The following is a 27,815-nucleotide window of genomic DNA, read 5'->3' as shown; positions in this document are numbered from 1 at the left end:
TCCTCTGCACAGGTTTTGATAAATCTCCCCCAATATCTAGAAGCATTTGGTATTGTACAAATCTTTCATTCTTTTCTAATTGAGGGTCTTTAAGACAACGCGAATCTGGTATTATAACATTGAACAGGTTTAGACTATACCAGTATTATTTTACATTTTATACCAGAATAAACTACAGTTGACATATGTTTCTTTACACTATACCTGTTAATGGCATAGCTTTTCCTTAGTAGAATGTAGTTTAAAAAATATATATATATACTTTTTGGCCAGTCCTGTGTGTTTGGTGGTGTTTTACCTACTTACCTCTACAACCATCTTATAGCAAGATAGGCTGAAAACATGGCATAGTCTGTTCCTGTTCTCATGGAGAAAACAGGTATCACTGACATTTACATCAACAGTAGAGAAGAGCGAACTTACAGTAAATTCGATTCGTCACAAACTTCTCGGCTCAGCAGTTGATGACTTTAGCCTGCATGAATGAGTTCAGCTTTCAGGTGCTCCGTGGGCTGGAAAAGGTGGATACAGTCCTAGGAGACTCTTTCCTAGGACTGTATCCACATTTTCCAGCCCACCGGAGCACCTGAAGGCTGAACTAATTTATGCAGGATAAGTCATCAACTGCCGAGCAGAGAAGTTCGTGACGAATCGAATTTACTGTCATTTCACTCATCTCTAATCAACAGTATAATTCCACCAATACTACGTCCACCCAGCCCATCTTGGAGCTCCATCATGCTTTTTAGTACTGACTTGTGACAGGAAACACTCAGGTATATAGGAAGAAACACCTCTCCTAGGGCTCATGAGGAAACGTGAGCAAATAGAGGAATTCCATTAAAGGGTAGCTCCCACCATCATGTTTTTTTTCTTTCTGTCCTTGCCTATTGCCCTCCTATCCCTAACACCCTCCCTGCCTTTATTTATTTTTTTTTTTTACTATTTTAAAAATGGCATTTAGTCTGCCTGGTAGTGTGCTCACTACCAGGCAGACTTCCCCAGCAGGCACCATGTCACTGATGCCTGCTGGGGGCCAACTGGAGGCACACCGTTATGGCCGCACATCCCGCTCCCCACAGCGCAGCCTGCAACCCCCCTCCCCCGGCCCGGCCCCGTCGCGCCGCTCAACTCCCTCCCCACCCCCCTTAGTTCACCTATTCAGCGTCCCTCCAGCTGTTTCCCCACTACAACTCCCAGCTTACCCTGACATCTATTGGCTGTCAGGGCATGCTGGGAGTTGTAGTGGGGAAACAACTGGAGGCACACCGTGATGGCCCATCCCGCCGCACAGCCCGCAACCCCCCTGGCCCCACTGCGCCGGAGAACAATCCCCCTTACTCATGCAATATTTAGGGCAGGGGTTCTCAACCAGGGGTACGCGTACCCCTAGGGGTACGCCACGGGTTATGCGGGGGTATGACAATTCGCTGACAAATACCGGCCATGCAATGGCCAGTATTTGTCAGCGCAGTCATCGCGGCAGCTCGATATATTGTACCGCAGCCAGAGCTGCGGCCGCGGCCACTTTACGTGAGCTGCAGTTGCTACAAGGCCTGGCGTGTGACGTCCCTGACGTTGCGCGAAGGTTCCAGCACAGCACAGAAGGACGACCCCTGTCAGTGCGGCTCTCCGACTCCCGCCGAACGGGATAGACACAGGCCTGGCAAGCATGTTAAACTAAGTGTAACACCGCAGTATGTGAGGGAGGGTGTTATTGTATGTATCTCATATATATGGGCCCAGGGGGATCAGAAGGTGGGGGGGTTATAATGGTACAAAGGGATTAAGATGGAGCGGGGGATAAGTATCACATTAGAACGGTAAGCACACTTTTAAGTACTTTTATGACTTGTTTTGTCCATGGGTACCCCTCGCGTGTAAGTTCCGCACGAACTTATGTGCGTGGAGTACCCGCGGACATACTTTCACCCTTTGGGGGTACAGTCTCGAAAAAGGTTGAGAACCACTGGTTTAGAGCACATTCCCTTAATGTGCACATACACATTACCTAGCAGTTAGCCACCTGTTTCATCAGGACTCTTCGACTGTCTAATGCAGTGGTCTCCAAACTGCGGCCCTCCAGTTGTTGCCAATGGCTGTCCGGGCATGCAGGGAGTTGTAGTTTTGCAACAGTTTTGCAACATCTGGAGGTCCACAGTTTGGATGCCACTGGTCTAATGTGTATGGGCTTAGCTTGGAAGGCTCGGACCTTCTGGATTTGAACATGTCCGATCTTTTGTTTCCATAGTAGATAAGCCACTGCTGGGGGTATTTGAATAGGCTCTGGCCTATTCCCCACTATCCCTGGTATGTGGAAGTAAACCAGTCACCCCCAGTACAATGCCAGATAGCTGAGCAGTGAAAATGGTAGCTGGGGCCGTGCCCTTAGGACTGCCATCATAGTACTCCTAAAAATAAATGTACTCCAAAATAACACCAATAAAAATGCTGCTCACCCTGTAAGAAACAAGCCCTCACACAGGCCTTTAAGGAAAGATTTAAAAAAATGGATCTTAGGATCTCATCCTACAAAAATGAACCTGCATATGGCTATGCTGAAAGGCACAACAGTTATACAATTTGGAAGACAGTGATTCAACAAAAAAAACACATTTAGGTTAGGGTCACACGTAACGGATCCGCAGTGTATTTCACGCTGCAGATCCGCCGGTGACCTGACCCTCCAGCTGTTTCCACCCCCTGTTTTCCCACCTCACCCCGCCCCTGGCAATCCGACACTACGAGCAGCCACATGGGGCCTGCGAGTCGGCGGGTGCACTTTGACATCGCAGTGAATTCAGCGACTTTCAGGGCCGCTGTGTGGCTGCTCGTAGTGGCGGATTGCCGCTGCGAGCAGGCCAGGGGCGGGGTGAGGCGGGAAAATGGGGTGTCGCAACGGCTGGAGGCAAAAAGTTTGTTATGTGCATATATACATATATAGATGGATAGATAGATAAAGATATGAACATATAGCAGATGTATGCTCATATATATATATATATATATATATATATATATATATAGCTCTCACATAACCTGAGTGGATTACTGCTCTGCATTGTATTATAGTGTATTTGATTAAAATGGAGGGTGCTTGTTTTTAGTGAACAATTCTAGACACACCCAATCTGGTTTCCATCCTATAAACTTGATATACAATACTACAATTGTATAAAATAAAGTCACCTAGGTATTTCACACCCTGGCATATGTGGGCCACTATTACGGCCCACCTGTTTATCTTTCCCTTCTGCCTGTCCTCTGTTCACTGTCACCCATGTGGTAACAGAAGACTTGTGATTTATGGTGCTTATGTTTCATGTAAACCATGTAAGCAGAGAATAGGAGACATGTTATTAATAATAATGCCATCCATACTAATTTGTAATTATACGTCTTGTGATGTCATCTCCACCCACTAGTGAAACTCCCTCCATAGCTCCCACTGCCAGCATAATATTCTCATAATGCGCCTGCTTCAGGTTATCAGCCTTAAACAGGGCTGGTCATTGTTTAGAGTACATAGCGCAGTATTCATAAAGGAATAGCAATTATCATGCTTACTTAGTCTATTTTTTCTTCAAAGAAAAAGAATGCATTCATGTAAAGACAACATCATTAATGTTAATATGGAACTTACTCACGATCGCCTTTATTCCACAATTTACAATTATGGGTGTAACATCCATTTACTCCTTACATTAGGTTGAATCTGTCTTTTTATTCACTATAAAGGTCATCATCAGCTTCTTTATAAATTATTTTCTTTTTGTCTCCTAACCAGATGTTTTGGAGATAAAATGGATTCCAGTGATTTTTGGTCCTTTGATGCATTCCTTGAATTCATACACCCATAGGCCGACATTTATCATTGTCTTTAGACTGTTTTTGTGTCTAGAAAAGGTGCAAAAAAAGGCGCAAGCAGGGTTTATTTGCACGTTTTGGTTTACACATTTCTGCTGATTTTGAGTTGCAATCCACTGATTTTTGGCAATTCACATGATATGGAAGGGTTTTATGAACTGCACCTTTTTGTGAAAAGGCACAAAAAAGGGGCAAAGCCACTAAAAAGTCTCTAAACGACACCAGCCCAGACTTAGCTTAGCTTTTTGGTGTATGTGAAAAGTAAAATTTCAGAAAATGTGACCTGCACAAAATGTATCAAATGCTCTGTGACCATTTAATAAATCTGATGCTCCTACACATTACCAGCTCACAAAAAAAGGTGTAAAAAAATGCTTCACTTACACCTACAATGATAAATGCTTCACTTACACCTACAATGATAAATCCCGGCCTTAGTGCTTTTCTACAAGGGGCATTCTTCTTAAATGGTATTTCTATGATAGTTAATAATTGCGTATTGCTCGGATTTATTGATCAGTTGGTATCTAACTGCCGGTATCCCAAACTGATCTTTAGATCTGAGCATAACAGTATTTAAAGGGAACATTTCACTGGTTTTATGCTGCCCGAACAACAACCTATGATTCACACTGAATGGCTGAGACATTTCAGATTGATCGTACTTGTAACTTTGGCTGGGGATGAAGCGCTTAGTCATCGGAGCCATTAAAGGGGCACTCCTGTGGAAAGTTTTTTATTTTTTGAACTAATGAACTGATGCCAGAAAGTTAAGCAGATTTGAAAATTAGGTATTATAATAAAAATAAACTGTCTGTGCATATAGGGACTTTGAAAATTACTTGTATAAAAAAATATTAATCCTTCCAGGACTTTTTAGCATCTGTATACTACAGAGGAAAATCTTTATTTTTTTTTTATTTTTTTTGTGTTGTCCACAGTGCTCTCTGCTGACACCTGATGCCCACGTCAGGAACTGTCCAGAGCAGGAGAAAATCCCCATAGCAAACCTATTCTGCTCTGGACAGTTCCTGACACGGTCAGAGGTGTCAGCAGAGAGCACTGTGGACAACACAAAAGAGAAATTCAAAATGTAAAGAATTTCCTCTGTAGCATACAGCTGCTAAAAAATACTAAAAGGATTAAGATTTTATTTTATTTTTTAATAGAAGTAATTTACAAATCTATTTAACTTTCTGGCACCAGTTCATTTACAAAAATCACTGTAGATCCCTCTCTATACACAAATAGGGAGAGATCTGTCTATCAAGGCCAGCAGAACGCCCCTATTTAGAGTGGAACAAATCAGGGAATCTGTCAGTGTTTCATGCTGCCTGTGGTTTGCTTTCAGGTACCACTTTTACTACTAACAGTGTCAGCGTTTTGGAACGTGAATTGCAGCTAAATGATTCCCTTTAAGAACTCTTTCTATTTTTACAGATGTTGACTAGAAATGCTCCCAGGCACCCACTGTACTACAACGCGGACCTATTTCCTTGTATGGCAATGTGTTGTTGTGCCACCAAATCATGCCAATAAAGGCACAAATCCCTTCCTCAACAGTACTCCATGGACCCCACCAATCCTAGTGATATCTCATAACATTGTAAGATTAGAAAAGCCAATATGGATGTTCTTCCTGTTGTCACTCCAAAAATGACCATTGGAATACAAAAGAAAAAAGCCAATATACAGTATCTCTAATCAATAATCTACCGAACTTGTCAAAAGTTTGTATTGGTCGGTGTCTCAATGCTGAGACCTCCACCGAACAGGAGAATACCTCCCCAGCTCTCAGCAAATTTTTGTCTCACTGCCCCAAAGACTTATAATAGAGCAGCAAGACAAAGCTGGTTGAGAGGCAGGGAGTAAAGAGTGCTGTCGTGTACTTATCCCCACTTCTAATGATCGGTGGTGGTCTTGGCACTGAAACCTTTGACCAATAAAAACGTTTGACATGTCTCTTTAACATGTCCTTAGTTTTATTAAATGACACTTTAATTTTTACAGGCCTTTTTAGTCAGTCTTGGTGTTGGGTGCCACCAGAGCTGATGCAAAGATTATTGCCGCCCTAGGCAAAAGCTAATTTTGCCGCCGCCTTGACTCCGCCCATTGTCCGTCCCTTTGACACGCCCCACCTTACTACTAGGGTGACACACTGTAACAAACCTCTTCCTCATGAGCAATTGGTTTGGATACTGGTTGTCTAACTATTTTACAGCAGGCAGAGCAGCGCCCCCCATCAGGAGGGCGCTATAGGCAGCTACCTATTTGGCCTATAGGCAGAGCCGGCCCTGGGTGCCACCTGTCAGTGGCGTCGCTAGGGGGGGGGGGGCCAAAGGGGGCCATGGCCCCCCTAGATCAGGCCGTGCCCCCCCTTGTGCCCCCCCCAATTTAAAATAAATAGGGATATCCCATTACTAGTATCGGGGCCAGTGGCGCACTGACCGGCTGGGTAAAGAGCCCACTGCAGCTGCTGGGGATGAAGGTACCTGATGATGGCTCCGCCCCCAGCACTGGAGAGGACGGGGCCGAGAGCTGACAGGCCTCCGGAACACAGAGCAGCTTCATGTGAGGTGAGTGATGTCCCGTGTCCTCCCTCTCTCCCCCCTGATCAGCAGTATAACCCGGGGCTGAGTAATGTGTATGGTAGCAGTCCAGAGGGGTCACTTTGCCTCCTTCAGTGTCCACAGGTCACCAACAGGTCACATTATCAGAAACATTTTTGGGCAAAATTGCGCGACTTTACCGCCATTTTTCGTAAATAGCGGTGAAACCGCAAAATTTTTGCCGTGATTTTTCTATAAATTTTTATGGTAATGTGACCTGTTGGAGACCTGTGGACACTGGAGGAGGGAAGTGACCCCCTCTGGAAGGACAACATGTTAACACACTGCTAGTTTATCATTAACACCTTAAAGGAGTAGTCCAGTGGTGAACCCAGTGGTGAACCCAGTCGGAGCCCCGACAGCCCGCGGGAAGGGGGCGTGTCGACCTCCGCACGAAGCGGCGGCCAACACGCCCCCTCAATACAACTCTATGGCAGAGCCGAAGCGCTGCCTTCGGCAATCTCCGGCTCTGCCATAGAAATGTATTGAGGGGGCGTGTCAGCCGCCACTTCGTGCGGAGGTCGACACCAGCTATCTGGCCGGAGAGCCTGGCACCCGTACAGAGAGATCGCAGGGGGCCCCAGCGGTCGGACCCCCAGCGATCTCAAACTTATGCCCTATCCTTAGGATAGGGAATAAGTTTTTCACCACTGGACTACCCCTTTAAGGGTACATTCACATGTACAGGATCAGCTGCATATTTTTGCTGCATATTTTGTGCAGCTGATTTTGCAACCCATCAGCTTCAATAGGTAGCAAAATCAGCTGAAGAAAATATACAGCAGATCCTGTAAGTGTGAACGTACCCTAAGGACTCATTCAGGGGTGGATCCACAGTGTATTTTTTACGCTGCGGATCCCCCGACAATGGACCCTACAGTGCTGCCTCTGCTCACAACAGCAATCCTCCGCTACGAGCAGACACGCTTTTGATGTGTATACTCGCACACACCATGGCCGCTCCTCCTGCTCTCTGAGCTAGGCCGAGAGCAGTCGCGATGTGTGAGAGTATACACATTAAAGCGTGTCTGCTCGTAGTGGCGGATTGCTGTTATGTGCAGGCACAGATGGAGGCAGCACTGTAGGGTCCATTGTCGGGGGATCCGCAGCGTAAAATATGCTGGGGAGCCATCCGTGTAAATGAGGACACAAGGCGTATGTGTACGTCCAGTGTCTGCTCCCACTGTGTTGTATAAATCATTAGCTAGAACCCTCGGCTAATGCCAGACATCACCAATCAGGCTGATGTCTGACATTAACACTTTAGATGCCGCTATCAAAGTTGATGGTAGTGTCCAAAGGTTTTAACCCCTTAAGCACATAGCGTTTTTCTGTTTTTGCACTTTTGTTTTTTCCTCACCTTTTTAAAAAGCATAACCCTTTCAGTTTTGCACCTAAAAATCCATATGATGGCTTATTTTTTGCGCCACCAATTCTACTTTGTAGTGACATCAGTCATTTTACCCCAAAATCTATGGCAAAAACGGAAAAAAAATCATTGTGCAACAAGAATGTATGAAGATTTTAAATTAAAAATTTTTCCAATTTTTTTTTATTAAACATGTTCTGCACAGTGTGTGTGTATTTATTTATGATATATATATATATATATATATATATATATATATATATATATACACACATACACGTTTTAAAATTGTCCCCCCACTTTTGTCACTGGCCCCCCATGTGCCCCCCTAAATATGAATGCTGGAGACGCCACTGCCACTTGCAGTAGGAGGGTCACTGCAGACTCTGGTTTATGTTACAGTGTGCGCTGTTTCCTCCAATATCAAAACACATTCTCTCCTAGATTGAGTTCTCTTTGGTCTTAGACCAGTCTGTGGGGCAAAAAGTCCTAAATCCAATATAAAACTTGTCTGGAGTTAGATATTCTCAGGCTCACCATGTTAGGTAGAGGTCTACATCAGTGGCCTTCAAACTGTGAACCTCCAGATATTGCAAAACTACAACTCCCTGCTTGCCCGGACAGCCACAGGCTGTCCGGGCATGCTGGGAGTTGTAGTTTTGCAACATCTGGAGGTAATCAGTTTGGTAACCACTGTCAGTGCAAGAGACAGTTATCCCATGTAGTTTGCTGGGAGCTGTAGTTTTGCAACATTTGGAGGTCCTCAGTTTGGAGACCACTGTCATAGTGCAAGAGACAGTTATTTAATGTAGTTTTCTGGGAGTTGTAGTTTTGCAACATCTGGAGGTACTAAGTTTGGAGACCACTGTCTTAGTGCAAGAGACAGTTATCCCATGTAGTTTGCTGGGGGTTGTAGTTTTGCAACATCTGGAGGTCCTCAGTTTGGAGACCACTGTCATAGTGCAAGAGGCAATTATTTAATGTAGTTTTCTGGGAGTTGTAGTTTTGCAACATCTGGAGGTCCTCAGTTTGGAGACCACTGTCATAGTGCAAGAGGCAATTATTTAATGTAGTTTTCTGGGAGTTGTAGTTTTGCAACATCTGGAGGTCCTCAGTTTGGAGACCACTGTCATAGTGCAAGAGACAGTTATTTAATGTAGTTTTCTGGGGGTTGTAGTTTTGCAACATCTGGAGGTCCTCAGTTTGGAGACCATTGGTCTAAACTAATACATTGTAAGTTGTTTTTTTGTTCATGCCCTTAGAGCCTGTCCACTGCTCCCATATAATCCCCAATATCTGTTCTGAAAAGCTGACAACCTTGGATGTGTTGATTTCCCTCTATGGAGAAGACTCTGCCCAAATCCCCACCCATTGTTCTGACTCTAGGGCACTGACTGTCAGATCCAGCCCCATGTAGGTGTCTCCCAGCCTGCGAGCACAGAGGATCAGTCATCCACAGCAGAGTTAACGGTGCAGACCCAGGAGCCCAGACCATGAGGGAGATCGTACACATCCAGGCCGGTCAGTGCGGCAACCAGATCGGGACCAAGGTAACAACGACCACCGATCACTGCCATCTGACACTGGGGGGCATTCCTATGGTGGGCACAAGCATCGATCAGACAATGATCGGCCAAGTCCTGCACTGTCACAATGGTCTTCTCTGGATCGATCGATCTGGATCTGTCATTCCTGGCAGCAGAGGTGTCTGGGAGCACACACACAACGTTTACATTGGACTGGGTGTGTCTGGCAGCTCAGAACTCCATTTTTACAGCTTAAACTTCCTTTCCCCTTCCTGATATAGAATAATGGGATCATATCCTTACAAGGAGCAGATTGTGAATCACTGAGTTCCTGCGTATTGTGGTGCAGTATGATCAGTGCATTGTGGATGATGGGGGTAGAAGTAGCTCAGCCTAAAGGGTGGGACAACTCATTCTGATGACATCGGAACCCTAGGATCTCCTTGTGTCTACACTTGTCTGATCTGCTCTAGCTGAGTCTTTTTTTCTTCTTCTACTATTGATACCTTTGATATAGACAGTGACATTATGTATGTGTGTGTGTGTGTGTGTGTGTGTGTGTGTGTATATATATATATATATATATATATATATATATATATATATATATGTATATGTATATCTGCTGCCACCATCTTTTTTGTCCTAACAGAATAAAGGGCCAGAACAGATATATACTATCATCTGGAAGGAAACCATCAGCAACTGTTTCTGGATGTCCAATAGAGTGGTGGTCTCCAAACTGTGGACCTCCAGCTGTTGCAAAACTACGACTCCCAGCACGCCCGGACAGCCGTTGGCTGTCCGGGCGTGCTGGGAGTCGTAGTTTTGCAACAGCTGGAGCTCCACAGTATGGAGACCACGCTAAAGAAAATACTGCCCAGATGTGCGGCTTCTTGTCCTGGAGACAAGGGACCCCCATTCATCAGCAGTCAGAATCATGTATGGCCTGGCCCAGCGGTCTCCAAACCTTCAGTGATTGCAAAACTACAACACCCAGCATGCCCGGATAGCCGTGAGTTGTACTTTTAACAACAGCTGGAGGGCTACAGTTTGAAGACCACTGGCCTAGCCCATAAATACAGAACAATCCCTTGAAGTAGTGGAGAATTCTTTCTCATGTCTTCCCTTACCCTGTCCCTGTGCAGTCACTTGTGTGAAGCATTGCTGGGACAAGTAGTTCCATGCCAAAGTGCATAACTGGCGATGTTGGCATTTGGGGTTTTGCATTACAGATCAATATATATATATATATATATATATATATATATATATATATATTTGTGTCACCCAGTCCATTTTCTTATACATAACTCATTTTACAGTCCATTTGGTCTGTAGGGTCACCTTTGTATCTAAACACCCCACTTGTGTATTGTTTCACATTGATAGTTACGCACCCAGTTTAGCACAGGTCCAGATAAAGGAAAGCAGAAGCCAAAGACTATATGGGGGGGGGGGGGTGAAATATAGTGGCACATGACTCCCTGAGTTAGAAAATCTCTTGCGTAGAAAAGTGTTTTCTAGGCATATGGCAGGTTACTTGTCTGTGCAGACCCCCAGCTGTGGTTGGAGCTCACAGGAGCTGTCAGGGAAGTGCGCGTGTTCCAGGCAAATGGCTTTCTCATCCTGTTGGAATTCTGAAAAGCCCCCACAATCTCGCTATCTGGCAGCAGGGAGTGTCCCGGGTGCTTCTGTTATGCCAGGAATGCCACCAGCTGCTGTGCACCCACATCACACTATCTGCCGTGTCACTGGCATCACATTTGTTGAGGTGCTAGATATCACATTCACATAATGAGTAAAGGCCATAAAATACTGCAGGGTAACAGTTTTATTTACTTATTCATTTATGTATTTATTTATTTATTTAGCAAAAAGAAAAATAGCCAGCACAACTACCTAATACACACGGGTGCACGCTGCTGCGGCAAATACAAAGTACAGTGATCCCTCAACTTACAATGGCCTCAACATACAATAGTTTCAACATACAATGGTCTTTTCTGGACCATTGTAAGTTGAAACCAGACTCAACATACAATGCTACAGACAGTCCAGATCTGTGTCAATGGCTGGAAGAACCGACCAATCAGAATAGGCATTTCACTGGTAAAACCCCTGTATTACTGAAGTGTATGCACTGACTGATGTCTGGTAGCGCCCCCTACAGTACAGGGAGGTATTACATGTTCTGTACTCTTTACCTGTACCAGGGTTAGCTGCTCCTTTGGACACCAGGTGAGGGCAGTTCCATGTTTCTTTTTTAGGACATTGCGTGTTCTGTACAGGACCCCGAAGAAGCTCCTGTCCTCTACATAGACCAGTGTTTCCCAAGCAGGGTGGCCCCAGCTTTTGCAAAACTACAACTCCCAGCATGCCCGGACAGCCTTTGGCTGTCCGGGCATGCTGGGAGTTGTAGTCTTGCAACAGCTGGAGGCTCCCTGCTTGGGAAACACTGACATAGACAGTGATTACAGTTCCCAGCAGATCTTTCTTACTTTTATATGTAAGGATTTGCTTTATCTATATTAGTTATCTACTTATTTTTCTTTCATTCTCACTTTTTCCTATTTTTGGATGACATTTTGGTGCCTTTAGAATAAATTACCAGGTTTCCATAGAGTTATGGACTCAACATACAACAGTTTCAACATACAATGGTCGTCCCAGAACCAATTAATATTGGAACTTGAGGGACCACTGTATATAAAAAAAAGAAGGTTGCAGCAGCAGCACTCTTGGTCAAAAAATGCAGGCTCTTAGCGCACTTTTTGATCAAAACGTGTCCCCCATCCACCACGCGGAGGTGGCCTCATTTCGGATGGGACCCTAACATGCTTAAAGGGGTACTCCGGTGGAATTTTTTTTTTTTTTTTTTTTTTTATCAACTGGTGCCAGAAAGTTAAACAGATTTGTAAATTACTTCTATTAAAAAATCTTAATCCTTCCAGTACTTATCAGCTCCGGAATACTACAGAGGAAATTCTTTTATTTTTGGAACACAGAGCTCTCTGCTGACATCATGAGCACAGGGCTCTCTGCTGACATCTCTGTCCATTTTAGCAACTGTCCAGAGTAGGGAAAAAAATCCCCATAGAAAACATATGCTGCTCTGGACAGTTCCTAAAATGGACAGAGATGTCAGCAGAGAGCACTGTGTTCCAAAAAGAAAAGAATTTCCTCTGTAGTATACAGCAACTAATAAGTATTGGAAGGATTAAGATTTTTTTACATAGAAGCAATTTACAAATCTGTTTAACTTTCTGGCACCAGTAGATTAAAAAAAAAAGTTTTCCACCAGAGTACCCCTTTAATGGGCATTTGGCCTCTAACTGGGTGACATGCTGGATCCACTATCAAATTTAAAAAACCTCCTGTGAAACAGGGAGGGGTGCACAGCTACAGAGGGTGCCACTCCCCCTAAATTGCACAGCAAAAAGAAAAAGAAAAATAGCCAGCACAACTACCTAATACACGCTGCACGCATCACATTTGTTGAGGTGCTAGATATCACATTCACATAATGAGTAAAGGCCATAAAATACTGCAGGGTAACAGTTTTATTTATTCATTTATGTATTAATTTTTTTTTTTTTTTTTTATAATATAAACCTTGTAACTGCATGTAAAGAACTGCAGTGTTGCCCATGATGACCAAACTACATTGGATAACTGTCTCTTGCACTAAGACAGTGGTCTTTAAAGGAGTAGTCCGGCACGCACTTTTTTCCTTTTATCCCGTCCGGGCTGCAAAATAAAAGAAAAAACACTTTCTCTTACCTGCCAACGAGCCCCCGGAGCTCCGGTATACTCTGGTACAGGTGTTCGGTCCCCGGGCTGTATTCTTCTTACTTCCTGTTAGACCGGCACGTGACATGGAGCTTCAGCCTATCACTGGCCGCAGTGATGTCCCGCCTCGGCCGGTGATAGGCTGAAGCTCCGTGTGACGTGCCGGGCTAACGAGAAGTAAGAAGAATACAGCCCGGGGACCAAACACCTGTACCGGAGCTCCGGGGGCTCGTTGGCAGGTAAGAGAAAGTGTGTTTTCTTTTATTTTGCAGCCCGGACAGGATAAAAGGAAAAAAGTGCGTGCCGGAGTACTCCTTTTAGCTGAGGACCTGCAGATGTTTCAAAACTACAACTCCCAGCATGCCCAGCCAGCCGTTGGCTGTCTGATATCCTTTAGACATAACCCTCTCTGTGTATGGTAAGGTTGGTCACTCATGGATTATGGTGGAGGAAAGGAACATGAATGGGTCTCCTGTAGTGTTATGGCAGACATATATGACACTAGTCATCGTCCTTCCGGATATTGTGTTGTATGGCTTTTGTAGGAACTTCTAAAGCCATGTTTCCTCCAGCTGTTGCAAAACTACAACTCCCAACATGCCCAGACAGCCAGGTTTGCAACAGCTGGAGGCACACTGGTTGGGAAAGACTGTTCTAAGGTATAATTCACATTCACAAAAGCTTAGTATAAACTCTAAGGAACAGTCAGGGGCTGTTTGCTATAAGACTAAAACTTTGCTATATAATGCAGCATATAACTTGGTACTAAGGAAAGACAGGCAACAAGTTCCTGAATATGATCACTGGACAGGAAGTGTGATGTGGGCCATGAAACATCTTCCTCAGGGGTGAAGTCCTGGAAAAAAAAAGTGTGGGAACTCACCCAAGATTTCTAATCCCCCCCCCAGTTTGCGCAAAACAACAAACAAAAACGTCCCAGCTGAAACTGGACCTCCTGCATGGTTCCAGGCTTCTTACAGGCTGCAGGCATACAGCTGCCTACGGTTTATAAGAGTTTAGTAACAGGGAAGGACTTATTGCTCAGTCACAGATATTAACTGTTTACACATTTTTTTTTTTTATAACAGGTTAACCCTCTGTGTTATCCTACTAGGGGGCTGTTCACATCACCATTTAAACGTACGCTTAGAATATACAGAAAGGGTTGCCAACACATACATATTTCACTTTAATGGACTAAATGTAGTCAGCTAGTGACTAAGTTTTAGTCCATTCCCTTCATGTATAGGTTTACTCTGCAGCACTGTAAAGCACAGCAGACCACACTTTTTAGTCACACTAAGTAAACATGCAGAAAATGGACTAAACATAGACACTAGCCCTTGACTATGTTTAGGCCTAAGGCTAAGTTTCCACTTGGTTTTTTTTTCTGGCAGTTTTTGAGCCAAAGTCAGAAGTGGATCCATAAGGGAGGAGAAGTGTAAGTTCTTCCTTTATATGTCCTATTCCTTTTCAATACACTTCTGGCTTTGGCCCAAAAACTGTAGTGGCAGTATTCCAAAAAAAAAAACAAGTGGAAACTTAGCCTTAGGCCACTAAAGTAAATGGGGACATTGCCACTACACTGCAGTATATATTGACAGAATATATACCCTAAATGTAAGGTTAAATTATGATGTGAATATATAGGACCATATATAGTAGCCAGAGAAGGAGAGAACAGATGTAACTACTGCCCCCTACTCCCACTTCTACAAATATTCCCACACACGGTGACTATATAATGGTAGATATGAGCTGCACACAGGCTCTGCAGACCATATAAGCCATTACATACAGTTACATCAGGTGACTCATATGTGACGTCTTTTCTGATAAGAGTCGGTTACTTTCCTTTTTCTTCTTCATCCAGCCCAGAATGTCATGATGATTAATTCCAAACACAACTCGTCTCCACAGAACCTGCAAGACAAACATTTTAGGCTCTGCACTTTTCCAGCACCTATAGTTCCCCAAACAGTAATAATGCCCCCCTGTAGAGATTACCAGCCCTCCTGTATAGCCCCTATATGGCAGTAGGCCCCGACCGAAGTTAGTTACCATCACAGTCTGACTCCTCAGTAGTGGCTGTTCTGCTCCTCATTGTCGGAGAGCGGAGGGCCCTGTGTATTCCAGCAGACGTGACTGTCTCAGCACATCTACTCCCAGCAGCCATTGCACTCAAGAATACACACTTTAACAAATTACCTTTCTGATAACAAACTGTACCAAACCCTTCATAGAATTAAGGACACGGCCCATTTTGGCCTTAAAGACACAGAAAATTTACTCTTTTTGCATTTAGATTTTTTCCTCGCTTTCTAAGTGCTATAACTAATTTCACCATCCACAGACCCATAAGAGGCTTGTTTTTGCACGACCAATTGTATTTTGTAATGACATCACTCATTTTACTATAAAGAGTGTTTGGCACAACGAAAAACTTTATAATTTGTGAGGGAAATTGAAAAGTAAAACGTAATTTAGCAACTTTTTTTTTGTGTTGGTGGGGGTTTCGTTTCTTTTGAGTGCACTTTATAGTAAAAATTATATTGCATCTTTACTCTGTGGTTCAATATGATTTAAATGATACCCATGACTACATGCTTTTCCATTATTATACTACTTAAAAAAAAAAAAAGTTAAGTATTTAAAAAAAAAATTTGTTCTGACCCCTATAACTTTTTTAACCTCCTCCTAATGTAATCACCATACTACTGGGGGGACACACTGTAACAAACCTCCTCCTCATGTAATCACCTTACTACTAGGGTGACACAATGTAGCAAATCTCCTCCTCATGTAACCTCCTTACTACTGGGGTGACACACTGTAACAAACCTCCTCCTCATGTAATCACCTTACTACTGGGATGACACACTGTAACAAACCTCCTCCTCATGTAATCACCTTACTACTGGGGTGACACACTGTAACAAACCTCCTCCTCATGTAATCACCTTACTACTGGGATGACACACTGTAACACACCTCCTCCTCATGTAATCTCATTACTACTGGGGTGACACGATGTAACAAACCTCCTCCTCATGCAATCTCCTTACTACTGGGGTGACACACTGTAACGAACCTCCTCCTCATGTAATCTCTTTACTACTGAGGTGACACACTGTAACAAACCCCCCTCCTCATGTAATCTCCTTACTACTGGGATGACACACTGTAACAGACCTCCTCCTCATATAATCTCATTACTACTGGGTGACACAATGTAACAAACCTCCTCCTCATGTAATCACCTTACTACTGGGGTGACACACTGTAACGAACCTCCTCCTCCTCATGTAATCTCCTTACTACTGTTGTGACACACTGTAACAAGCCTCCTCCTCATGTAATCTCATTACTACTGGGGTGACACACTGTAACAAACCTCCTCCTCATGTAATCACCTTATTACTGGGGTGACACACTGTAACAAACCTCCTCCTCATGTAATCACCTTACTACTGGGGTGACACACTGTAACGAACCTCCTCCTCCTCATGTAATCTCCTTACTACTGTTGTGACACACTGTAACAAGCCTCCTCCTCATGTAATCTCATTACTACTGGGGTGACACACTGTAGCAAACCTCCTCCTCATGTAATCACCTTACTACTGGGGTGACACACTGTAACGAACCTCTTCCTCCTCATGTAATCTCCTTACTACTGTTGTGACACACTGTAACAAGCCTCCTCCTCATGTAATCTCATTACTACTGGGGTGACACACTGTAACAAACCTCCTCCTCATGTAATCACCTTACTACTGGGGTGACACACTGTAACAAACCTCCTCCCCATGTAATCTCCTTACTACTGTTGTGACACACTGTAACAAGCCTCCTCCTCATGTAATCTCATTACTACTGGGGTGACACACTGTAACAAACCTCCTCCTCATGTAATCACCTTACTACTGTCGTGACACACTGTAACAAATCTCCTTCCTTGTAATTACCTTACTGGAGTGACATGTGACCTCTCCTCCAGCTCAGCCCCGCCTCCTCCACAGCATCACACAGGTCCTTCAGCCACGATCTCCCCTCTCCTCCACAGTGAAGCTCCGCCCCCAACATGTGATGGTGACATCATCACAGGTCCTACATCTCCTACATCTCCAGCATCTAGCAGTCCAGGCCAGGGGAGGAGACGGAGGGAGGGTAAGAATAATTCAGAGGTCGGTCCTGCAGGACTAATGTAACAGGGACGGCGTTCCTCCTCTGGAAAAAGCAAAGGAACGCCGTTCCTGTGCGTTCCTGCAGGACTCGAGCCCTGGTCTTCCTCCTCAGATAACCCAACTCTTTAGTTTTACGCCTGTTTCTGCTTGGGTGAAGGTCATCGCTATTTGCTGCGTTTCTATACAAATGAACAGCATTGTTATTATAAAATGATTTATTGAAGTAAACTTGGCATCCAGAACTGGGTGGGATGAGTGATATTATGAATTCTACATCATAGGGGGCGCTCAACACAACATTTCAATTCACTTTTTATGTATTGCATTTTTATTTGCATAGGGTATTGTGATAATACTAAAAAAAAAACTGGGACACTTCAGAAAAGGGATGTTTGTTTGCTTGTGTTCTAACCTGGATTCTTCCTTTGTCTCTCTCTGTTCTTATTGTTCTTTCTTCCTAGTTTTGGGAAGTGATCAGCGATGAGCATGGCATCGATCCAGCAGGAAGCTATGTCGGTGATTCAGCCCTACAGCTTGAGAGGATTAACGTGTACTACAATGAATCATCCTGTGAGTGCATCCCAAACCGCATAAGGAAAAGGCAGGATATGGGCCGTACTGCTACACTGTGGCTATATACCACTAGATGTGATACAGTATAGTGAGAGGTCACACATAGCCTGTCCCCAGCAGGCATCACGGGGAGGATGACCTCTGTTAAAGTGGAGAAGGCGTCACATGATCAGATTTCTCCAACCAGTGGAGCAGATCCCATATACACATATAATCATTGAGAACCTTTCTTACAAAAAATCCAGCTTAGTGTAAACCCAGCCACATGATGATGTTTATTAGACAAACAGCTTTCTCATGTGTATGGCTAGATTTATAGTGCATTTGGATGGTTTTCAGTTCCTTTTTTCTTTTTTTCACATATTATGATGTTGCAGCATTGTGCCAAAATAAATAAAACATTTATTTTTTCCCCTTACCATTCTGCACTCAATACCCCCATAATGACATACTGAAATTTTTTTTTTAGAGATATTTGCTAACTTATTGACACATTGCATAGACATAAGTATTCAGACCCTTTACTCAGTACTAAGTTGAAGTTCCTTTGGCAGTGGTCACAGCCTCCAGTTTTCATGGGTATGATGCCACAAGGTTTACACATCTGGATTTGGGGATTTTTTTGTCATTCTTCTCTGTGGTTCTTCTCAAGACCTTCAGGTTGGATGGGGGCCATTCATTGAAGCCAATCTTAGGTCTCTCCACAGATGTTTTTTGGGTCTGGTTGGACCACTCAAGGGCATTCACAGTGTTGTCCTTTAGCCACTCTTGTGTTGTCTTGGCTGTGTGCTTAGGGTCATTGTCTTGTTGGAAAGTGAATCTTCAGCCCAGTCTGAGGTCCAGAGCGCTTTGGATCAGGTTTTTACTAAGGAGAGGCTTATTTCTGGCCACTCTACCATAAAGCCTAGATTGGGGGAGTTCTGCAGTGATGTTGACCTTCTAAAAGTTTCTCCTACCTGCCAAAGATATTTGGAGCTCAGCTAGTGACCATTGGGTTATTGGTCATTTCTTTTATCAAGGCCCTTGTCCCCAAAATGCTTAGTTTGGTGGGTTACCAGCTCTAGCAAGAGTCCTAATTGTTTTGAATATGTTCCCTTTAAGATTTATGGAGGCCATTGTGCTCTTGGGAACTTTTGTACCTTTCTATTGTACCCTTCTCTAGTTCTGTGCCTCCACAAAATCCTGTCTCTACAGGCACCAGCTCTACAGGCATATGATCAGAGGGGGGCCAAGAGCTACATTTCATGTGTCTGACAAAGGATCTGAATACTTGTCAGACCATGGGATGTTGGCATGTTCATGTCCATGTGAAATGTTATTTTTTTATTTTGAATAATTGAATTTATCTTGTCCCACCCTGTCTTCATTCATGAAGAGCAGAAACAGATGCCAGTTTGGTAATGTTTCCTCCAGTCTTGAGCTCTGTTTAGTTTGTGCCTCAGAGCACATGGGGATTGTGTTATTGTAGCCTACCTAAATGGTTAATCTACTGTAATATCTATAAGCTGCAATAGGATCCCAGGCAGACACATGAACTACTAAATAAGTATGTGGACCCCCAAAAAATAATCCTCACATATCAGTTATCTGGACTAATGAGACTGTGACTTAAAGGGGTACTCCGCTGCTCAGCGTTTGGAACAAACTTGTTCCGAACGCTGGAGACGGCGCCGGGAACTCGTGACATCATAGTCCGGTCCCCTCGTGACGTCACGCCCTGCTCCCTCAATGCAAGTCTATGAGAGGGGGCGTGACATCACGAGCTCCCGGCGCCGTCTCCAGGGTTTGGAACAGTTTGTTCCAAACGCTGAGCAGCGGAGTACCCCTTTAAAGGTGGCTACTGCTAGTGAGATATTGTAATACGGAAAATTATTTTATTACATTTAAAATTTTTCGATTTTGGGTGGACCTTATATTGTGTGTCCACAGATAGTTTTTGCTTTAATAAAATAGCTGCATGTGATCGCCCAAGAGATAAAAATCCCTTTATACATGCCTGACCTCAGAGTGACCATAACGGCTATGTACTGATAATTCTTCATTCTCCATGTGTAGTCAGTAGAGTGCCTTTAGATATGTAAGGCATCTTAACACAGTATCTGTTATTCATAACTAAGAGCAACGCAGCCTTGGTAGATGTTTACACATATAGTGACCGTCCATTCAAGCTGCGCGCAGCAATAACTCCTTTATAGGATGAATTTTCAAAAAATGCTCTGAGTCTTGTACTTGTCTCCAAGTGAATACAGTTCCACTCAGCAATATTTAGGTTGGCTGCACTCCCGCTGGCCCAGTGCTGAGCTTTGCAGTCTTGGCATACTTCCCTCACCCTTCTGCTCTGTGTGAAACATACTGCTTTTTGAATACTCCAGTAACACAGTTCTGAGCGGTGCACTTCATCTTTATCTTTGAGGATAATAAATCCTAGATGGATTTTAGGAACAGTCTAACATTTAAGACCCTAATAATTCTAAGAGGCCATGACAGCATTGACGCTTGAAATGGTACCCGATCCCACTAGAATTCTGATATATTTCAACTTGTCCTCCCAGTTATACTTACTATGCCAACTTTCTGCATATACTATGGTATATAAAATTTTTTATTTAGAATGCTTTATTGTATTTCTGTACTATTCCTTGACAGTCTAAAGTGTATCTATTATTTAAAGTAGTTCAAAGCTTTTAAATTGATGGCCTATCCTTAGGGTATCTGTGAATGATAGTGGGAAGGTAGTCCGGCACTACAAGACTAAGGCTTCAATTAGACAGGTGACTGATGTGGATAGCGTGAGGATTCCCGGAGTATAATGTCGGACAAGGCGGTGCACAAATCCAATAAGATGCATGAACAATGTTGAAAAGAAGACAAGGATTGCACTCACCGTCCGTACAGCGTTTTATTGATAGTTGTCAGGCTTAACGAGCTGGTACAAGAGCGGAGGTGGGGGACGTAACCGGGACAGACTGTTTCACGTTTGGTAACGCTTCTTCCAGCCGGTATACCGGCTGGAAGAAGCGTTACCAAACGTGAAACAGTCTGTCCCGGTTACGTCCCCCGCCTCCGCTCTTGTACCAGCTCGTTATGCCTGACAACTATCAATAAAACGCTGTACGGACGGTGAGTGCAATTCTTGTCTTCTTTTCAACACGATCCTTAGGGTAGGTCTTCAGTATCATATCTGTGGATGCCCCACCGCCAGCACCCCTGTGGATCAGCTGATGTGCTGAGCTGTACCTGATAGGACGTGACGAAACTCACAGTGCTCGAGCAAGCACAGTGAACCCTTTAATAAGTTGCTAAGAATTCAACCACCACCTGTCTAAAGATACACCATCAATGTAAAAGGTCCAGAAAATCTATTTGAGTGTACATTACTTGTGTACATTTATTAAAGAGGTACTTCACTGCTCAGCGTTTGGCTGTCACGCCCCCTCCCATAGACTTGCATTTAGGGGGCGGTGCTTGACATCATGAGGGGCAGGGCTATGTCATCACGAGCACCCGGTGCTGGCTCTAAGCATTTGGAACATTTTGTTCCAAACGCTGAGCAGCGGAGTACCCCTTTAAATGATTTTGACACTTTTTTTCCCCCCTGTGTCTGACAAAAGGGACTTGGCCTCAGTAAAAGTGGTCATGGCTTAAGGCTGCTTTCACACTATAAAAATACCTCTGTTATAAATGCCCGATATAAAAACCCTGGAAATCGGCAGTTAAACGGCCGTTAGAAAATCCCATTATAGTCTATGGGATTTTTCAAATAGCCGTTTTAACCCGTTATCGCCCGTTATTAATAATGGACGTTATTTTGTGACGGACGATAGTAATTGGATAGTAAGGGGATGCACCATTTCTCCCATTACTATCGCCCATCACAAAATAAAGTCCGTTATTAATAACGGGCGATAACGGGATAAAACAGCTATTAGAAAAATCCCATAGACTAAAATGGGATTTTCTAATGGCCGTTAGGAATTTTCGAATGGCCATTTAACGGCCGATTTTCAAGATTTTTATGATGGACGTTCATTACGGATGAATTTTTATAGTGTGAAAGGGGCCTAACATAGTGTGGCAGAATTTTGGCCAAAAATATTGGTACAGTTTGAAGGGGATTTTCCAAGATTTGAAAAACATAGTTGCTTTCTCCCAGAAACAGCGTCACTCATGTCCTCATTTTGTGTGTGGTATTGCAAAATGGATGGAACCCAGTTGTAATACCACATGCAACGTGATGACAGGTGTGGTGCTGTTTTTATGAAAAGAAACAACCATGCTTTTCTACTCCTGGCTAGCATATTATTCTTTATAAAACATCTTGTGGTGTTTTGAGTGGAGTGATATATTTAAAAGACAAATCTTAGATGATTCTTTACTTGAGAAGGTTGCCCAGGGATACATTTTTTTTAAATATGGCTGGGGGATTTAAATATAAAAAAGTCATACTTACTTCCTCTGATCCCCACAGCTTCTGTTCTGATGCTTCAGCTCCCTCCTTGTTACTAGTTCCTGTGACATAACATCCCCACAGGAACTTCCACGCTCAGCCACTTGCCGGTCTTGGCATTGACCAACCTGTGCCAATGATTGGCTGAGCAGGGCAGCGCCTGTGATTTTGATGCATCACAGCAATCAAAAAGACGCCATGGGGTGCAGGAGCATTGCAGCAGCAGCTGCGCGAGGACAGAGGAGGGGGGAGTATGCCTAGTTTTTTATTTTTATGCCACCCCCATTCTTTTTTTCTGGAGAACCCCTTTTAATGTATATGAACAGTTTTACCCCTTCATTTTTACCTTTTGTTATATATACCACACACAATTTTGGTTCTATAACATTACAACACTTTGCTTACATAGTAATGATAAAGGCTAATTTCATAGTGTTTCTTTGATCTTACAACCTAAAAACATTTCTATTAACAATAGAATGTTCTTATATCAATTATATATTTCATACACGTAAATGGTGCCGACCAAGGATATACAGTGTGTTTTGTATACATTACTGACTTGCAAGAAGTGTTTACATGTGGCGGACAGGAATGTTGGTATGCTTAAAATGTTTAAAAAGATTGAAGACTAAAAATGGAGCTGTTTTTGCTCACACAGCGCCAGGCTTTGTGCTATACACCATACACAGTATTCTATCATCGCAAATACTCATTGTAATATCAAATAAAACTGCTTGAAAAAAAAAAAAAAAACATCTTCACTTGGAAGAGACATTTGCAAATGGAAATATGCTCACGTGAGAAGATATATAGTTTCCCTTTAATTGGCCACATTCACAAGTGCTATTGGTATAACATGGTAGCCAGGAAAACAAACTTATTTTTTCAGCCAGGATTTAGCTCAAGAAAAGACTATTCCCAAATAAGTTACATCAACAGACAGCAGGAGCCTATTATGTTTTCCTGTGTCTCAGGAACAATAGGTTTTATAGATACACATACATGGGCACTATAAAATTTTTTGTCTGATTCTATTTGAAATTTTAATTGATGCATATTTACCAGGGTTTTCTGGTACATATAGCATTATATAATGAAAACTTTGCAACTTTTAAATATACTACATCTTTCCATTCATTGCTATTTACAAGATCTTTGTTTTCTTTGGGTAAATAGGAATATGGCTCCTGGTTTGTCAATCATCCTGCTGTGTGAGCTGGGGCATGTCACAGAGCTTCAGTGCAAAGAGTCCTGCTTGTCCTCGGTGTACAGAGCCCCGCTTGCCCTCGGTGCACAGAGCCCCGCTTGTTCTCAGTGTACAGAGCCCCGCTTGTCCTCGGTGTACAGAGCCCCGCTTGTCCTCACTGTACAGAGTCCTTCTTGTCCTCATTGTACAGAGCCCCGCTTGTCCTCGGTGCACAGAGCCCCGCTTGTCCTCGGTGTACAGAGCCCTGCCTGTCTACCCACACTGCCTGTACTTTGTCTCTGCACAGAGACACACAGGCAATAGCTGCAGGGACAAGACAGGATATTTTCACCCAAAAATGTACAATTTTTTTAACCAATGTATAATGTTGTTGTCTACATTATCTAAAAAGTTTTTGTAAATGACAGTGCCCATTTAAATGATCAAGCTGAATTTTATGTTTCAATTCCAATGTATAAAGTGAAGCTTTAGGGGGAAAAATACGATTAAAGATCAAAAAGTCACACATTACAATTTAGACCTAGTGACCAATCCAAGGCACTGTTCCCACTAGCATTTTTGGGGTTTTGCTAGATTTTCATTATTTTTTATATATAAAAAATAGAGCAAAAGTGGGTGGTCATATAAAATACACAACCTAATAATGTTCTTTCTATACCCCAACAGCTCAGAAATATGTACCTAGAGCAGTACTTGTTGACCTGGAACCAGGTACTATGGATAGTGTCAGGTCTGGCCCATTTGGACAACTCTTCCGACCCGACAATTTTATTTTCGGTAAGTATCAGCACATTTAACTTCAAAAGGTACAGATACTTCAAAAGATTAATCTGTTGGTGGTCTCCCCACAGTTAAAGGGAACATGTCTGCAGCTTTGTTTTTTAAGTAAAGCTGCTGGCAGTGTGATAAAGGCCATTCAATAGGCATTCTATGTGCATGATATGTGTCTCTGAGTTGTATTTTTTTTAAATATTAGACGGTAAGGCTGCAAGCACGCCTTCTGCCTGATGACTGTCAGCCCTGACAGGAGGGGAGAGGTGGATCAGGGTGCATTCACGCCACGATTGTTCAATACGGTCACCAGATCTGGCTGGGTGATGTCAAAACAGGGCGCACAGTATCCCAGCCAGACCCGGGCCGCATCTCATTCATGTTAATAGCCGACCGGAGTCAGATAGTGATAGTGATTTTTGCCCCATATTCAGTTTTGTGACCGGACTGAAAACCGTGGTATACTATCTGACTCCGGTCGGCTCATTCAAATGACTGTATAGAACAATCGTGGTGTGAATGCATTGTTAGGCTGGCAACATAATTAAGGATGGATTGGAGGGGAATAACAGATGAGTTTGATGGACACAGGAGAATGCTGCAGTAGTCCAAGCAGGACATAAATGGCCTACATCACACTGCCAGCAGCCTCACTTTACAAAAGCTGCTGACAGGTTCCCTACATTTCTTTGTCAGATCACACCAAACATAATGTTTAGCTGGAGTAATTTTTTCTACAAATTAACATTTTGTAGCTTTGCAGTTTCTTTTTAAAATAGTCTAGGTGCACAAAAGCTCAAAATGTAAAACTTCACTTTGTAATTTGTATTGAGGTGATTTATCACAAGCTGTGCCGAGGAAAAGCTGACCAGTTGTCCATGGCAACCAGATTGCCTCTTAAATTGCTTTAAAAAAAAAAAAAGGCCTCTGAAAAATAAAGAAGCGATCTGATTGGTTGCTATGGGCAACTGGTCAACTTTTTGTTTTAATCAGTTTTGACACATCTCCCTACATGTCTTTATGAGTTTGTTGCTAAAACACTTTGCTCTGGTTGCAGGACAAACTGGAGCAGGGAATAACTGGGCCAAAGGACATTACACCGAAGGCGCAGAGCTGGTAGATTCAGTTCTGGATGTAGTCAGAAAGGAATGTGAACATTGTGACTGTCTGCAAGGTTTCCAGCTCACACATTCTCTTGGAGGTGGAACAGGCTCTGGCATGGGCACACTACTCATAAGCAAAATAAGGGAAGAATATCCTGATCGAATAATGAACACATTCAGTGTCATGCCTTCCCCTAAAGTATCAGACACAGTTGTAGAGCCATATAATGCCACCTTGTCTGTGCACCAACTGGTGGAGAATACAGATGAAACATATTGTATCGACAATGAAGCCTTGTATGACATTTGCTTCCGTACTCTGAAGTTAACCACGCCAACCTATGGTGATCTCAATCATCTAGTGTCCGCCACGATGAGCGGGGTAACCACCTCATTACGTTTTCCAGGTCAGCTTAATGCAGATCTTCGAAAGCTAGCTGTGAATATGGTCCCATTCCCACGTCTTCATTTCTTCATGCCTGGCTTTGCACCTCTAACAGCTAGAGGAAGCCAACAATATCGAGCACTCACAGTACCTGAACTTACTCAGCAGATGTTTGATGCCAAGAACATGATGGCTGCTTGTGACCCACGCCATGGTCGATATCTAACAGTAGCTACAGTCTTTAGAGGGCCAATGTCCATGAAGGAGGTAGATGAGCAGATGCTAGCAGTGCAAAACAAAAACAGCAGTTACTTCGTAGAATGGATTCCAAATAATGTCAAGGTGGCCGTATGTGACATTGCACCTAGAGGTCTTAAAATGGCTTCAACATTCATTGGGAACAGCACCGCAATTCAAGAATTATTTAAAAGAATCTCAGAGCAGTTTTCTGCCATGTTTAGAAGGAAGGCCTTTCTACACTGGTTCACTGGTGAAGGTATGGATGAGATGGAGTTCACAGAGGCAGAGAGCAACATGAATGACCTAGTGTCAGAGTACCAGCAGTATCAAGAAGCTACAGCCAACGATGGTGAGGAAGCATTTGAGGAGGATGAGGAAGAAATCCATGAATAGAACTAAATCTTCTGGTAACCATACTAAATCAAAGAATACAATGTTACTATAGTTTCCATGTACTGTAAAAGTGAGCTGCCGTTGTGGTGCTGCAATGAAAGTTGAGAGTCAAGGAAAGTGAGTCACTCATCTGTACGGACAAGGTCTTATCAGGCCAGTGTCAGAATAAAATTTGGCACTGTGCTTAAATATTTTTTGGAAAATTTTGTATAGGTTTCCTCAATTTTAATACAGTCAAATCCATGTACTTTGCAAAAGTAATGTGGTTTAATAAAAAAAATATCCCAGTATGCCAGGTGTGAATTCTGATTAAAATCTTCATTCACAAATCTTAAATGCCACTGGTCAACTGCAGAAACATCTTAAAGGAGAACTGGGGCAAAAATGTGAATTTCTACTATATGCTGAGGCTGCAGGATGAAATTATAAATTTTAAGATACTTTTCTGCAGCCTTTCGGGTGCTGCTGGAATCGCTCTCCTGTCCTCTGGCCCTGGTCTTCTTCCGGTTTTTGGTGCCCGACCCGTCACATTGCACTCCGCTAATCACCAGCCACATCAATGTCCTGCACAGTGATAAGCGGAGCAGCAGTGTCATGTAGGTCAAAGTTTATTAGTTTTCTTCCTGCAGCCTGGGAACATAGGAGAAATAAAAACTCTCATCTGAGTTCCCCATTAACATTTTAAGCTTGCCTAGAATGGTTTTTCACAATTTATGTAGGGACTGAAACTCTGAGCAGATTTAGCTATGGACACAGGTAAGGACTCCACTTATAGTACCATGGGACTGCCAAAATCTCCACAGTAACATTGGTTTAATTTCTAGCATACTTCTCATAAAGCAGCATCTTATGCACATTCTAGAAGTAGACACTTTTCAGTTTAAAATGCCAAGGCAGATGCTGAAATGGTAATGTGTCAGTTTTTTTTTTTTTTTATGTTAACCATATTTAAGATATATTTAATCTTGCCATTCTGGTCAATAGAAAAAAAATAAAGCTTAAAAATAAGCAAAAATGTTCTGTTCTTTACAGATCATTTTCATATAATGCTTTTCTTCACAGCACAGGCGAGGAGTACAGTCAAAGGTGACACCAGTTTATAGATAACACTGGATCCACCGCCATTCAATACAGAGCTCAGCACCCCCCACCTGTAGAATGACCTCTGAAAAGTTCACAGAGAATGCTTAGTAGCATCACCAATTCATCTGAATGGGACATGTCCATGGGTCCTGCCACAAAAGGATTTTTACTAAATGATGTTAAAAACAGTTCAAGCAAAACAGCAGCCCCTATAATAATGCACAAAAAAAATGTAATAAAAAAATAAAAAAAAATTACAA

General features: G+C 43.1%; 1 protein-coding gene across 2 annotated transcripts; it reads left to right on the top strand.

Annotated features, from left to right (window-relative positions):
* On the top strand, positions 1-26,762 carry TUBB6 (tubulin beta 6 class V). 2 transcript variants are annotated; one of them, XM_056521541.1, is made up of 4 exons: positions 1-49; positions 17,812-17,920; positions 24,247-24,357; positions 25,409-26,762. In XM_056521541.1, exons 3-4 carry the CDS (start codon positions 24,297-24,299, stop codon positions 26,470-26,472), a joined length of 1,125 nt encoding a protein of 374 aa, XP_056377516.1. In that variant the 5' UTR covers positions 1-49; positions 17,812-17,920; positions 24,247-24,296; the 3' UTR covers positions 26,473-26,762. The 2 variants fall into 2 exon arrangements, with proteins under 2 accessions (XP_056377516.1, XP_056377515.1); XM_056521540.1 differs by lacking the exon at positions 1-49 and adding an exon at positions 9,243-9,395.
* The last annotated feature ends 1,053 nt before the right edge of the window (positions 26,763-27,815 follow it).

Source organism: Hyla sarda, chromosome 5 (genome assembly GCF_029499605.1).
Source record: "Hyla sarda isolate aHylSar1 chromosome 5, aHylSar1.hap1, whole genome shotgun sequence".
In the NCBI taxonomy this organism is placed as follows: Eukaryota; Metazoa; Chordata; class Amphibia; order Anura; family Hylidae; genus Hyla; species Hyla sarda.
The sequence above is the reverse complement of the archived record's forward strand: the minus strand, read 5'-3'. Positions and strand labels throughout refer to the sequence as shown.